Genomic DNA, 15,119 nt, shown 5'->3' with positions numbered 1-15,119 from the left:
CCGACAGAGTGCCGCAGGTTATGACGCAATCATTAGCCTATTTTTACAAAAAACTGCTTCTACTGGGCCATAACGTAAGATACAAGGTAATGATGCCTTTTATACATTTTCGTGTTTCTTATGAAATAAGTACAAATGGAGTCTTTAGATGCCTCAGATGTAAAGTTATTCGCTGTCAAAGTGATGCCAAAATGAATGGGAGTCAATGGAATGCTAACAGCAGGTGGGGGTCCGCTACTCGATGGCAGCGCCCGGGGAAGCTGCAATAAAATATGAAACCCTGCCCCCCTGGTGGTAGCGCCAGACCCGGAGATCAGCTGAATGGATTCCAAAACTGTAAGAATCAAATGTTTAACTGTAGGGAAGCTGGAAAACTTTCGGTTACCAGTAGGAGGTTGACTGAACAAACTCATATCAGGTGTTTTGGAAACGACATGATCAGGGAAAGCAGATTTTTGTTTAATAAACCTAAAGTTCAGGGTTTCACTGATGGTAAGTTAACACCGCTTTCTGGAATACACCCCTGCTGCAATCCTGTCGGTTTTAAGAATTGGAGCTTCAGGTTTACCCTTTTCTTCACCTTAAGCTTTCACTTTCAGCTGTTACTTTAATTGAGTATTGAATTCGTTTGATTCAGTTTGGCCCCTGTATTTGTTGTAAAGTAATGCAAAAGTAGTCTGAAGTCTACACGGAGGGGTCAAAATTGATAAATCAATGGAAGTGTGTTTCTCTGTCTACCATCTCTCTCAAGCGCATGAAAACAAGCCCTGATTATCTGCTGGTAGAGATTCACTTTTAAAGGGGCCACATTACTTAATTCAACATAATTTTTTTTAACATGAACAAATCGCTTATTGTTGCATTCCTCATGACAGGTTGGATAAAAGCCTCCCTCTACTAAATGTAAATATTTTGTGTAAATGTGCTCATGCCAACAAGATATATGAATGATATTTTTTGCAGCTTAGTTTCAGTGAGTGGACTGGTAAAGTAGGTTTTTGAGCCTTTTAAACTGCACTAATTATTTTACCATTATAATACCTTATTTAACAAAGATGTACCTACCTAAATAATACAAAACCACATTAGATCATTTATTTTATTGTTAATTTAAAGGCAATAACAGCTTGCCACAGTAAACAGATAATCCATTAGACCAAACACCTTTTGTTCAATTCAGCAAACATGTTTAAAAAGACTTTTGTGTGATACAATTTACTGCCCATTTGGGTTATATATAGCATATATGTCACAGTGTTGACATTTCATTGATTCAAGCTATAGTGCCTGGCACTGAGAGAAAGCTTAAGGTTTTCCAGCAGCATCTGCAACCATCATGATGCCATGATGAGAAGGTTCATTACTCCGTTCACCTCCTTAGGATGTCCTTTTTTTCTTCAATTGTTTTTTAATGTAAATATGTCCATCACAATTCCAGTTTGGCATTTACAGTTTATATGGTAATGAAATTCAGCTAATCTAAATGCCGAATAGTCTACAATCACACTTATAGTGTCATGTACCGTACTACTGTGCGGAGCACCTAGCTTGATTTTATGCATTTTTTTGATTAGTTAAATAAGTTATGACAATTTAACATTATATTTTCTATGCTAAAAACAGCATATCGATAATAGTACAATATCAGTGAACACACAAAAAATAATAATATTTGCAACACGGGAATGAAACATTACTGTAATCATACAGGTCTAATGACCCTCCAGGTGTGAAGTAATACTGTGTTCACACTGCAACAAAACTAGATTAATCAGTTTAATCTAGTACAGTCACATTGCTTGCTTTCAGTGTAAACCGTGTATAAGACAGTCCAACATCCAACATCTGCATTCGTGTGTCTGACTGAAAACGTATCATGCACGTGCTGGAAAAATTTTGAGCTGTTTGACAACGTTCAACTGGTTACAAAGCTGTAAACTCTTACTACTGTTAATCACTCTCTCTCTCATACAGTAATCTACACTGGCTATAAAGTGTTATAGAAAAAAGAAAACACCCTCTAAAAGATTTATCTAGTGGGATTTTTCATCTCTACAACAGTTGGTCTCTGTTAAACTATGTAGCAAAGTGCACGTGACTAGATTGCCAAACAATATATTTGCTAGTACATTTTTTTGACTTTAGTGTCTAAAGGTGCACATTGACATGTATTTCTAACATTTTTACAGTGTAAAAAGAAGTACAGTGTATTTCTGTCATTACTCCTACTTTCAGAATCATAGCCAACAGTGTGAAATAAATGACAGCACTGCCATGTCGGCTCATCTAGTCCCAATCTCCAGTATTATTTCTGAGGTGATGGTGGAGGTGCTGTTCTATGTAGAGGCAGGGGCGTCCATGGTGGACAGAATGCGGACCACCTCGGCACGCTGTGTAGGGGATATGTGTTGCGTCATGTAAACAATGGAGTCCATGGCCACCTCAGGGTTAGCTTGAACCAGGCTTAAACAGAAAGATAAACAATGATAGACATTATGAATATTTCTTTACGAACGGAATATTAACTTTTTGTATTGGTGTTAAAATGGATCAAATGAGAAAAGCATATTTTACACTACTTATCAAAAGTTTATAGTCACTTGACTGAAAATGTCTGCATGATCTTACAAACCATTAAATTTAAAGGCATGTGCTTAAATGTTTAAATTTATCAGACAATTACATATTATTTTATTATAAAACAAAGGCCCGGTTTCACAGACAAGGCTTAGCTAAACCCAGGACTATGCCTTAGTTAAATTAGTAGCACTTTATTTTACAGTGCGTGAACTGACCTTGTACATATATGGTGTACTTAGCAGTGGTACATACTTGTAAGTTATTATGTAACTCTAGACAAGTACTGGGTAATACCAGAAACATATTTATAGTGTAGGTATACTGTAACTAACAATAAACACTACTGTACTTCCAAATGAATGTACAAGATAAGAATTTAGTACTTACAGCAATTGTGGGTGAATGACAGGTACTTATAGTGTACATAATATGATAAGTAATAACAAACACTGCTGTGCTTACAAATTGTATGTACAGGTAAGTGTGTATTTGTTTGTTAAGCAGGTGTGTAAAGAGTAGGATAATTTACAGACAGAAACCGTATGGTTTATATAGAGTACCTGCGGATCTGTTTGAGAATGTGGTCCCTGCGGATATATTTGATATTCTCATCGATGACAGACCTGGCACCCTCTTCTTCTGCCAACTGCCTCTCCAACCACTCCACAACCTCCTCATTACTGTCCCACATGTACGCCTGAGAGCGACAAAACAGAGATAATATAAATAAAAAGAAGAGGAAAGAAATACATCTCAAATATACTTTGATGCTTGCTGCCACATTTGAAAACCAAGTCACAATGTAACTCAACAGCTCTTCATTTAGACTTAGACAGATAACATCGGGCTGATCTGAAACAAAGCCGGACTTGTGCTTGTGAAGATTTGTCGGAGCATTAATGGGCTTCCGCGCTTCCAAAAAACGCAAGCACTTGTAGTCGGCAAGAACATTTAATGCCCCATATTAATCATTTTTAATCCGTTTGCTTTTAATTAAGAAACAGCGTGTTGCTCTACTATCTGTGCGTGCCAGCGTGGAGATTAATTGTAGCTTAAGATAGCTCGCTCTGATTGGAGTAATGTATTAGTGGTCCAGACACTGTCTTCCACAGATACTTCAGCCTGCCCTGGAGGCTTGGCTCTGCTCCAAGCAGGACCTGTGTGGTGTGATGATTGGTGAAGGCCTTGTCTGGGCTTTGCATCCATTCTGATCATTTCTACTTTTCATTTATTCTTCAAGTTCACATACCAGGAAGACTTTAATCTGTGGTAGGAGCAGCCGCGAAAAAAATTATTCTTACCAGAAGACACAACTATTAACAGGGGTACAGTGTGAAAAGTGTTTAATTATTAATGATGTTACACTGTGGCAGAACAGGGCAGGCTGGGGAAGTGTTTGGGAAACAAACATTTTGTAACATTAGGAATGCGTATACTTAAATACGATTAAAAACACATTTTTGTTATTGTGAAAAAAATTTGAGTTTTTTGTTAACATACCTTTACAGCACCCTCTGCTTCCACAAACCAGCGGCGCAGCATGGCTTGAACTTGCCCATCCGTCAGCTCGCTGTTAGCGCACTGGATTTTTCTCTTCACGGTGTCCTCCAGCAGTAACCGACGCAAGCGCCAGTAGAAGAACTGACGAGAAGTCTGCCACTCAAGGATGTCCTGAACACACACACAGTTTTAAATCAAAGATTAATAAATTATTTGAAAAATAATTACGCCTAAATACTGTACTGTCAAACTAGCAGACAATTATGATGGTGACATTGTTCTCACCCATTAAGAAGTTCAAAATACAAGATGAACACTGACCAAAAATGTAGCAGAGAGTAGTATGTACCACACTGGTCTTCTTCACAGTTGGCTTCTGAAAACATGTACTTACCGGCCAGCAGATTTTTTTTAGGTACACCTTGCTAGTACCGGGTTGAACCCCATTTTAATTGCCTTAAATCTTTATGGGATAGATTCAAAAGGTGTTGAAAAAATTCCTTTGAGATTTTGGTCCATAATGACACTACAGCATCATGTTGTGGCAGCAGATTTGTCAGCTGCACATCCATGATGCGAAATCTCCTGTTCCACCACAAAACATCCCAAAGATGCTCTATCGGATTGAGATCTGGTGACTGTGGAGGCCATTACAGTACAGTGAACTCATTAGCCTCTTTAATTTAATTACGGTAAATTACCAGGAATTTAACAGAATGAATTTACCAGTAAATACAAAAATGTGCTGTTCGCACACGCAGTGACGTTCCGTCTTTTTACCAGGAAGAAATCATTCACACATCAGTATCAAAATACCGACCATTCCATGTCACTTAAATCCCCTTTCTTCTCCATTCTGATGCTCGGTTTGAACTTCAGCAAGTCGTCTTCACAATGTTTAGATGCCTAAATGCATTGAGTTGCTGCCATGTGATTGGCTGATTAGCAATTTGCGTTAAGCAATTGAACAGGTGTACCTAATAAAGTGGTTGGTAAGTATAGTGCCACAATATTATCACCTGATTTGATCACAGTAGACTGTTTTTATGAGTGTGCACAATTTAATAATAGCAGGGCAAGTTCATGCAGACTTTAGCAGAACTGAATACTCACAGTGATGACTCCCTTCTCCTGCATGCGGCCTGGCGTGTCATGAAGGTCAGCAAACTGCACAGCTATCTGATGATATATGGGCAGCAGAAACTCTTCTCTCTCTTTCAATTTACCCTCCAGCTCCTTACGCTCACTCACGCTCAACTCTGGCGTGCCTACAAACACGAACAAACTGACATGTAAATTTGCATATGAAGTTCCAAAAATAATAGCACAATATATCAATATAGAACAATACAGCAAATACAGCACGCATGCATATGCAGCCTAGCCAAGGAGCTCTCTAAGATCTCCCATCAGCCCTGTGGCTGTCTACCAGAGATCGATCATGTCACAACTAATCATTCAGCTCGGCCGCCTGCGATACCGCAGGCAACTCTTGTGGCACGGTCTTCTTTAGTGACTGCTGAGGGTGTAATCGATTGAGGAAGGCGTGTAACAGCACTGGGGTCTGATAGATCTAAGGCCCCTGTGATTGACACGTCTCCTCTGGACGAGACAAAGAGAACGCGGGTCGACACAATCAGCAGTGGTAAGGTGCTTTATTACAGAACTCGTATACATCCAATGAGGACACACAAACTCAGTGGAGAGAGATTTATTGAAATCAGCAAGCAATCAGAAAATCTTGTATCTGGAATCTAAAGATCATGACAGCTGCCATTGTTATATTGTCAGATGCCTTTGTAAGTATAATATGCTAATTCCCAAGAACCAATCTGTAAAAAAAGACTACCTTCATTTCAAGCGAGACTAGAGACTCTATAGCTGTTTATGGGCACTGTTTATTCAAATCACGCATTTAAGCTAAGCTTTTATAAACTCACACTACATTCTCCAGGCATCCCGGTCATCTGGGATGTCACTATTGAGAAAAAAGGATTGATGGTGTGCTTTAAAGCAATGGAAACTCACAGTGTATTGTTTGTTGTTTGCTTTAGGCCCCTGTAAAGCATTTTGACCAGGAAGCAGTGCTGTGTGACATTCGACTTAACAAGCGGATAATCTTAACAATAAATGTAACTTACCCAGTCTTTCTGCCAGCCCCATGTACACTGGGTCCACTCGTCTCATGGTCTTTACCAGATCTTTCTTACGAAACTTGATCTCCACTGTGCCCTCAGGCTCCAGAACTCCACCACTGTTGAACACAAACAGATCAATGAATTTCTCTTCACAAAATGGATCAGAAGTTAATACAACTAATATATATATATAAAAGGAGTTTATGCTGCGCGTAACCACAAACACAACAAATTTTCCATTGCATAGTACCCCACGGTTTGGGTCGGGTCAGCTTACTTTTAGAGGCTTTTCCAGAATGCGGTTCACAACAGACCCAGGAAGAAAAGACAATGCTGAAAAGTCGTAATTTTTGGAACAAAATGTATTTTTTATGCTTCAACAAATTCTAACTGACCCACTGATGTCACATGGACTACTTTTGATGATGATTTATTATCTTCCGGGACATGGACAGTATACCGTACATACATTTTTAATGGAGGGTCAGAAAACTCTTGGACTACATCTAAGAGGTTGTTTACACTTGGCATTAACATGCGTTTTCATCGATCGGACCACAAGTTGACGACGTTGCCAGATATAAACAGTGTTCAAAACATTTTGAGCTTGTCCACTTTCGACCACTTTCAACCACATTCAGAGGTAGTCGAAACCCCTTTCGATCTGATTGCTTTTGTAGTGTAAACGCACATGTGGTTGAATGTGTTCGAACAGCCACACGCGACCGCCTTCTCTCCACCCATTTATCTAATCTGAGGTAATAAACACAAGTTTTACGTCTTTTCTGACTTCTGGTGTGAACACACGGTAAACAACAACTAAAGCAGCTGATCTCCGTAGTTTCGTTTTGAAAGCGTGTGAAAGTTGCATGATCCTATTTCATCAATTGCGCTGAAAAATCAGAGAAAGCTCTACCATATACATGTACAAAACACTGTGCAGCATGTTTACTTGCTAAACAAGCAGCGGACTCCGACATAATATTAGTTAGCGTCCATGTAAACTCATCATTACTCCCGCTCGCATTTGAATGACAGCAGAGAGACTCGCCCACCATCTCACACACCACCCCCTCACAGTATGCAGGACAGAAGCGGTCGAATGTGGACAAAAGAGACGGATTTAAATACCATGTGTAAACGTAATGTGTCTCTCTCGCCCACTTGTGATACGATCGATGAAAACACATCTTAATACCAAGTGTAAACAGCCCCTAAACTATCTTAAATTTGTTTCCGAAGATGAATGGAGGTCTTATGGGTTTGAAACGACATGAGGGGTGAGTCATTAATGACATAATTTTCATTTTTGGGTGAACTGTCCCTTTAACAATAATCATTTGTAGACATTTCAAAGCAAACTTTATTCTTTTTGCCGCTTTGCATGTAAAGACAGATCTTTCACTTCCACATCCTGATCCTCTTACCGGCTGTCCTTGTCTGCATACATCTCCATGTGACGAGGGTTAATGGTGGGGTCTATCACAACCCAGGATCCTCCTCTGAGCTCTGCCTGCGGTGGGATGTAGACCAATACTGGCTGTCTGTACTCTCTCAGCCCATCCACTATATACGCTCCAAACTTCAGCACCTGATCATACATGTCTGAAGTCACACGAGTTGAGATGTTAGCAGATACAATCAAATGTCTCCAAAGTATATGTACTTAAACCCAAACCCAGTTCCTTTTCTGTGTCACTGACCTTTCATTCCTCCGGAAAAGCCCCTCCAGTTGGCGAAAACGATGAGAGGAAGACCCTCTCGGTTAAAGTCTTTAATGGCCTGTGCTGTTTTAAAAGCAGAATCAGGGAACCACACTTGTCCTGCCTGCTGGATGATCTACAAGAAACACAGCACAAATACTGGATTATTATCCTCAGAGGAAAAATGAGAGAGGAACAGTCACATACATGCTTCTTTTAGTGCTCACCTTGGCTTCTGAATCTAGATTAGCAGGATCTGCTGGAATGGACAACTCCACGGATCGGGTTTCTACTGCAACAACTCCAGTTGGTATCCCACCCAACCTTTAATTGACAAGAGAGGTTTGTTATACAGAGCCACGTTATTTAAACACTCTTCAAATTACAAAAAAATTATATTTGAATTTTCACACGGTTCTCATTTAGTTAATGAGATATGAGCAGTTCAGATGCAAAACCCTCTAAGGGGCCAATCACACCAAACGCGTTTATGGCCATTGCAGGACCTATTTTAAATGATTTTCTAAGGGCAGTGAGCGTAACTGTGCATTCACACCGCCACCGGCGAGAGCGTCAATAAAAGCTCTGGCTGCCCTGCCAACGACGCTAAAGAAAAGGTGTAGTAAATGCGACCTGCACGTGCTTGTCTGAAGCAACCTGTATGCGGTGTGGATGTATTTAACCGGAAAAAGGCGCTAAAGTGAGCAGTTGTCTGTACACACAGAGGCACATGCGGTTGAATGTGTCCGGTCCAGACGTGATCATCACAGTATGCCCTTCAAAGATCTGAATTCTTGTTGTGTAAAGTTAAGAGAGAGTCGCGCAAATGTGTCTCATACTGTAGTCCGTTAACATAGATTTGCCGAATAAAGCAATGAAATACAACGTAATGTTTTTATGCTGCGCTGTTTGGGATTCGCCCTCGGTCTCTGTTTTCGCGCATTTAAGTGCCCTCAATAGTGCTCACACGAGTGAGACGCAAACAAGCGAACATAAAATCTTTCTATTATTGACAGGACACATGTAAACAAACTAAACAAAATTATCTCCACAGTATTCTTTTTATAATAAAAACATTTGTTTATGTCTTAAGTGTATGTATAGATTACAGTCAGAAACCAGTTTCTGCTTATTTGGTCTTAAAGAGACAGTAACCTCAATTAACCTACTTAAGTCTGTGTCATTAATGTTAATCAAACAACCCAAGACAAAGAGAAAATCACATCTGTAGCTCTAAAAATAATAATAAATTAAATTTATACAAAGACAGTGTTATGACTCATTTAATTCGATTTTTCTTTACTTAATGCTAATGTTAGCCCTTATTAATGTGCAACTTTGTTCTTTTTTATAAATGTTTGCAATTTCTTTATTTGTTATTAGATTTTCCCCACCCCCTTTTTGCTGATCTGAAAAATAATCCAATCTGTGCCTCAAAAACTGTAATGTGATCCGAACCGTGAGTTTTGTGATCCGTCACACACCCCTAGTAAAGTTAGTACACAGTGATAGCCATAAATGCATTTGTACTAATAACTGGCTAAATAATTTATTTTGGTGTTTCGGTTTTTCAGCCTTGGTTTCCTCTTTTTCGGTTTCGGCCAAGAATTTTCATTTCGGTGCATCCCTACTTTTATATGTTTGGTAATAATAATGATTTGAGTGGAATTGAGGTACTCTAATTCTATATAAATCTAATGTTCAAAGCAGAATTATTCCTAATGACAAAAGCTGCCTTTTAGGCACTGATGTCATACTAAGGTCAATGGGTGAGAGGAAGACTCCGCAGTTACAGAGAATGAAAAATTGTATGCTGACATCACTGTTATTTAAGTCTTTGCTAAAATGAGAAATTACTGCTGTAGCATATGTAAAATGGAAGGGACGGAAAGTAGAACATGTCATTATCTTGCCACATTTCATGATACATATAAAAACACAAGGATTAGGGCAGTTCTAATAGTATTGAGAATATATGGTACACTGGTGCTTACCTGGCCCGACCCACGATTACACTTTGTGCCCATGGCTGCATGATCTCCAGAAAAGACCCATGATCAAAGAACCCACTAACCCACACACCCTTCGTGTCTGTGTGGAGGAAGAGAGAGAAAGATAGCCATATAAGCACCGTATCTTCATCAGATATATGCTGAGCTGAGACAGAGAATATGCTTGCTGCAGCGAGAGGTTACCATTCAATTAGACTGTGAAACTTGTCTTAGCGGCAAGACAAAGACTCTTTCTGCTGCCACCCTACTCTTGATATCTCCCTACCTCACTGTGGCAATTACAGTGATGTGTAATCTGTCTCTGCTGTAAAAAACATTCCATATATCCCAGTCTTATCTCTGAGAGGAGAGACCTAGAGCTGTGCCTCAAACATAAACCCTCAGACCACAGTCATCCATTACTTCTCCCCTCTCCAAATAACACATTCCTCTCACTAAAAACATCAGCGCAGGAACCATCTACAAATCCTAACAAGCAACATTATACACAATAAGGAACATAATGTGTTTGTAGTTAGAAATAATCATAATTCAAATGTAATTTACAATCTTTAAACATCAACTTATGATTTTAATTTGATCAATTCCGATTCTGCTTATCAATTTAGCTTGTTCTCGATTCCCAGTTTCTATTCCGCTTGATATAGGCTATGTGAAATAAAACTGATGTGAATACAAGGATCTTTAAATAAGGCCAGGACTTCACAGAACATTCGTAAAATGTGCAGGCAAAGGTGAAAGTACAGCAAAAAAAATTTTTTACAAACTCCTGATCTGACAATGTAACACTAAGAAAACCTGAAAACTATTACACAATATGGGAAAAGTGTAAGAACATGGACGGGACTGTAAAGTAAGTACCACCCACCCAAGTTGAACAGCACAAAAGTACAGTGGTGTAAAAAAGGGGCCAACCCCCTTCCTGAATTTTAATTTTTTTGCATGTTTGTCACACTTTAATGTTTCAGGTCATCAAACAAATGTAAATATTAATCAAACATAACACAAGTAAACACAACATGCAATTTTTTTAATTAAGGTTTTTATTATAAAGGGAAAAAACAAAACATGCATGGCCCTCTGTGTAGTATGCACTTACTCTGACTAGGACGTCCCGCCAGCATCCAGCGTGGGTCATAAGGTGCCTTTGTAGGAACAAACTCAACTGGACGGTCAATGGGATCCTTAGCAGATAACATAGGCACAGGACTAGATGTTTTCTGTAAAAGAGAAACAATGTGGGACACAAACAACTAGCCTGAGAATATTTTCAGTGTTTAATAGTCTGGGCAACAAAGCTAGTTTTCATTTTTCAATGATTCAAATAAAACCGTTGACATTCGTAGAGATAATCATATATTTTACACTCAAAATGTACAAGTCCTTTGCAGGCCTTTCTGCATACCTTTGGCATGTAAGACAACCACTGCAGTAATGTAAACACTCCCTCAAAATCATCACAAACAGTAGTGTGTGTAACACCATTATTGTGCATGATTTGTACTCCACCCAGCTGGTTATTGGAGGTGTACACCTCACGACCCAGAACCTGTGGAAAGAAAAGAAATGAATGACTAAACTGTAAAGATTTGTGTGGTCTCACAGTCTCATGAACCTTTATGAACGCATTGCCAATTAATCTTTAAAGCACTGCCTAATGTTTACTCACTGGCCACTTTATTAGGTAAACTTTATTAGCTTGCTAGTACTACGATCTTTTACCATTTTCCCTTAAAATTGCCTGGTTGTTGAAAATATTCTTTGTAGATTTTGCTCCATTTTTTGAAGGACAAAAAGAGCATATGCGAGAAACAGACTGCACTCACGCTCAATTAATAATTCTTTAAATTCTACTTGAAAGGGTTGTGCAATACAGGGTAAAGTGAATAATAAAACAAAGTAAGCAAAGATTTTTAGTACACTGGTCTGGGTCACGGTACATTCACATGGGACTGAAGCGTTAACACTTGACGGAATGCTTGTCTGAAGCGTGGCCAACCAATTACAGTTTATGGAAATTTTCAACTTCTGCCGCAAGCAACGACAGTGACGCAGCGCCGACAGATCCACAATTAGTTCGCCAACACATGACATCACCCATTAAAAGTGAATGGGAAGCGTTAACGCTTACGCCCCGTGTAAACGCATCATTAGAGAGTCTTGATATATGGATATGATTTAAAGCTGCGGTCATCAACTTTTTTGATCATATTCACTGAAACCAACACTATGCTCCGATAAAACAACATAAATTAGACTGTTTAAGAAAAAAAAAACGCGCTTCTAGCTCCTCCTAGAGCCTGTTATTTGTTTTGCAAAATTCCACTGTTCCCGATTCACTTGGTCCAATCAGTGCAGGCCGGTTCATTTGGTCCAATCAGCGCAGGGCTGTGAAAAATCTGCCTGTCAATCACTGTAACTGCACGCATCGCAGATCCCCCTCATGCGCGTTACAATATCACGTGCATCCGCCCAAAGTTCACATGTGTTTTGGTTTGAACGCAGCGTGATGGCGAGAAAACATTCACTTACAAACTTCCGATTCCTCGGCTAACAATTAGAGCTAGGAGAACAACAAATGAAAAGAAGGAAACAAAGATAGAAAGCGACCATGACCGCAGAAAATACAAAAAGCGCCATGAAGGTAAAGTATAAAATATTAAAGGGATAGTTCGGCCAAAAATGATATTAAACCCATGATTTACTCACCCCCAAGCTGTCCGAGTTGCATATGTCCATCGTTTTTCAGACAAGCACATTTTCGGATATTTTAGAAAATGTTTTAGATCTTTCAGTTGATTAAATGTAATGTTACATGGTCCACGACCTTCAAGTCCAAAAAAGTGCGTCCATCCTTCACAAAATAAATCCAAACGGCTCCAGGATGATAAACAAAGGTCTTCTGAGGGTAATCCGCGCGGGGTTGTTGTAGAAATATCCATATTTAAAACTTTATTAACGTAAATAACTACCTTCCGGTAGCGCCGCCATCTTAGACTCCTCTGTATTCAGGAGAGAGTATTAGCGTAGTGTACGCACTTTTCTTAGTGACGTATGACAAATTCGGAGGGCGGGGGTACAGAGCAGCAGCAGAGTAGCCTCCGAAGGCTGCGTAAGCTCTCATCCTGAATGCGAACGCGACTAAGATGGCGGCGCTACCGGAAGGTAGTTATTTTCGTTAATAAAGTTTTAAATATGGATATTTCTACAACAACCCCGCGTGGATTACCCTCAGAAGACCTTTTTTTATCATCCTGGAGCCGTTTGGATTTATTTTGTGAAGGATGGACGCACTTTTTTTGGACTTGAAGGTCGTGGACCCCGTAACATTACATTTAATCAACTGAAAGATCTAAAACATTTTCTAAAATATCCGAAAATGTGTTTGTCTGAAAAACGATGGACATTTGCAACTCGGACAGCTTGGGGGTGAGTAAATCATGGGTTTAATATCATTTTTGGCCGAACTATCCCTTTAAGAACACATTAATGTTTTAAATTCCTATTTAGTCTTGAGTAACCATGCAATGGATTTATTAGTAACACTCCGGTCCAAATATCCAGATTCAATATTAGTCCAGTGTGTTTTCTTAAAAATGCTTGTACACATCAATAATCAAAATCTTTTATACGTGTTATTAAAGAAAGAAACACATTCATTCACGCAAGCAAGCTGGTTTGTGACTCCTGCAAGCATTATAAAACAAATGCACATGTCTTAAGTTACCATTACTGATGTATTTTGGTATGTTTACCTCAGAAGTAAACTATATCGATCATGCCTTAGTTTTTAAGCAAATTGGAGAATCTGTTGTTTGTTATAATTTTTCCTTACAGCTATTTTGGTTTTATTTTATTCATAATTTACATCTCATAAAGAATCTATTTGGCAGTAAACCTTGTTTTCTAAATAACAATGTAACAGATTAAGGGCTTTTCATAAAACACGTTTCAATGTTATAATTAGGAAGTATTCTAATGAGTGTCACAGTAATGTCCATATGTTCATCTATAATATAATACAACATGTTATTAGTTAACATTTTTTTTTATAGCTACATTTAAGTAGAGATAGTGAACAAGCTTTTATAAACGCGCTGACAGGGCCCCTCACAAAAAAGCTGCTTAGGACCCCCCAGAAGTCTAGGATCGGCTAGCATACCCGGAGATCTGAACTGTGATGCTGACAATAATAGGATTGCAAAGGATATTCACAGTCAGGGATAGATAGGGCGTTCCTGCCGATCCAGAAGATAACAGCATGACAACCTGATATTGTATTGTAAAGACATGCACAGGTAAATTTCTAATAACCTGCTCTGGACTGCTGCAATGAAGGGAAAAATGGATAAAGAGAGGGGGAGAGAGAGCAATCTGTCTGAGCAGAAATGCTCAATTCTGCTCTAGGAGGAATGATATCGGTGTCCCTCCTGTCCCCAGGCATCAGCCCATTTCTATGCAAATAACAACTTCACGCTTCTTTTTTTATTATTTCTTCAGGAGCTGCATCATCATGACGAGACAGAGAGACTGAGGGTTGGGTAGCAGTCAATGAAGGGTGAATTATATACATGGGTCAATGATGCGACGCCTTCAGTTAAATGCGGTTTTAATGCATAAAAAGATCCCATATATGTAGCAATTCTCCCATGTGTGTATTCACTTTAAGTTTTTAAAAATCATTAGTATATAGTTTTTTTAAAGTGTCAAAATATCATATGGTACAACCGTCTGGCCATAACTGTTTTGGAAATGTCTATAAAATGATTCTTTACTGCACTATTTGGCATGTTTTTTAAAGCCTTATGTATTTATATTTTCGTCAAAGTATTACATTGTCCCATTATGTCAATTTTATAAAATCTCATGTGGTGCGATCATCAAGGAAGTAGCAAAAAAAATAAAGCAGTTTACAAAAATTTTCCCAAGGTCATATTTTTTGTTTACGAATTTTCAAATAGCAAAATTTCAAAGTCAAATACAAAACCAACATCAAGTAAAAAGTGCCTTTGTAATGTTGGTCCTGAAACCAACATTATAAAGGTGCCAGCTTAAAAACACATGCTTGAATGCACAACCAACCAAATACAATTCCTATTAGGAGTAAACTAAGGCACTGGCTGATTCATAAAAGTCATATTGTAAAGCAGTCGTGGTAATTGCATGAATTAGGGCTTCATTTATTT

At 38.8% G+C, this 15,119-nt stretch overlaps 1 protein-coding gene across 7 annotated transcripts in view; it reads right to left on the bottom strand.

Moving 5' to 3' along the window:
• Positions 1–1,086: 1,086 nt before the first annotated feature.
• The window catches only part of acaca (acetyl-CoA carboxylase alpha), a 56,085-nt gene continuing 42,052 nt past the window's right edge, over positions 1,087–15,119 (bottom strand). For all 7 annotated transcript variants that reach the window (XM_065284510.2, XM_065284512.2, XM_065284513.2 and 4 more), the window contains 11 exons: positions 11,339–11,482; positions 11,033–11,153; positions 9,916–10,012; positions 8,149–8,245; positions 7,922–8,057; positions 7,646–7,823; positions 6,222–6,334; positions 5,194–5,348; positions 4,081–4,251; positions 3,141–3,277; positions 1,087–2,463 (listed from right to left, as the gene is read on the bottom strand). In XM_065284510.2, the coding sequence (XP_065140582.1) occupies positions 2,337–2,463; positions 3,141–3,277; positions 4,081–4,251; positions 5,194–5,348; positions 6,222–6,334; positions 7,646–7,823; positions 7,922–8,057; positions 8,149–8,245; positions 9,916–10,012; positions 11,033–11,153; positions 11,339–11,482 (1,476 nt within the window). In that variant the 3' untranslated portion in view covers positions 1,087–2,336. The remainder of the gene's footprint in view (positions 2,464–3,140; positions 3,278–4,080; positions 4,252–5,193; positions 5,349–6,221; positions 6,335–7,645; positions 7,824–7,921; positions 8,058–8,148; positions 8,246–9,915; positions 10,013–11,032; positions 11,154–11,338; positions 11,483–15,119) is intronic.

The sequence above is a fragment of the Paramisgurnus dabryanus genome, chromosome 5 (genome assembly GCF_030506205.2).
Source record: "Paramisgurnus dabryanus chromosome 5, PD_genome_1.1, whole genome shotgun sequence".
In the NCBI taxonomy this organism is placed as follows: Eukaryota; Metazoa; Chordata; class Actinopteri; order Cypriniformes; family Cobitidae; genus Paramisgurnus; species Paramisgurnus dabryanus.
The sequence above is the reverse complement of the archived record's forward strand: the minus strand, read 5'-3'. Positions and strand labels throughout refer to the sequence as shown.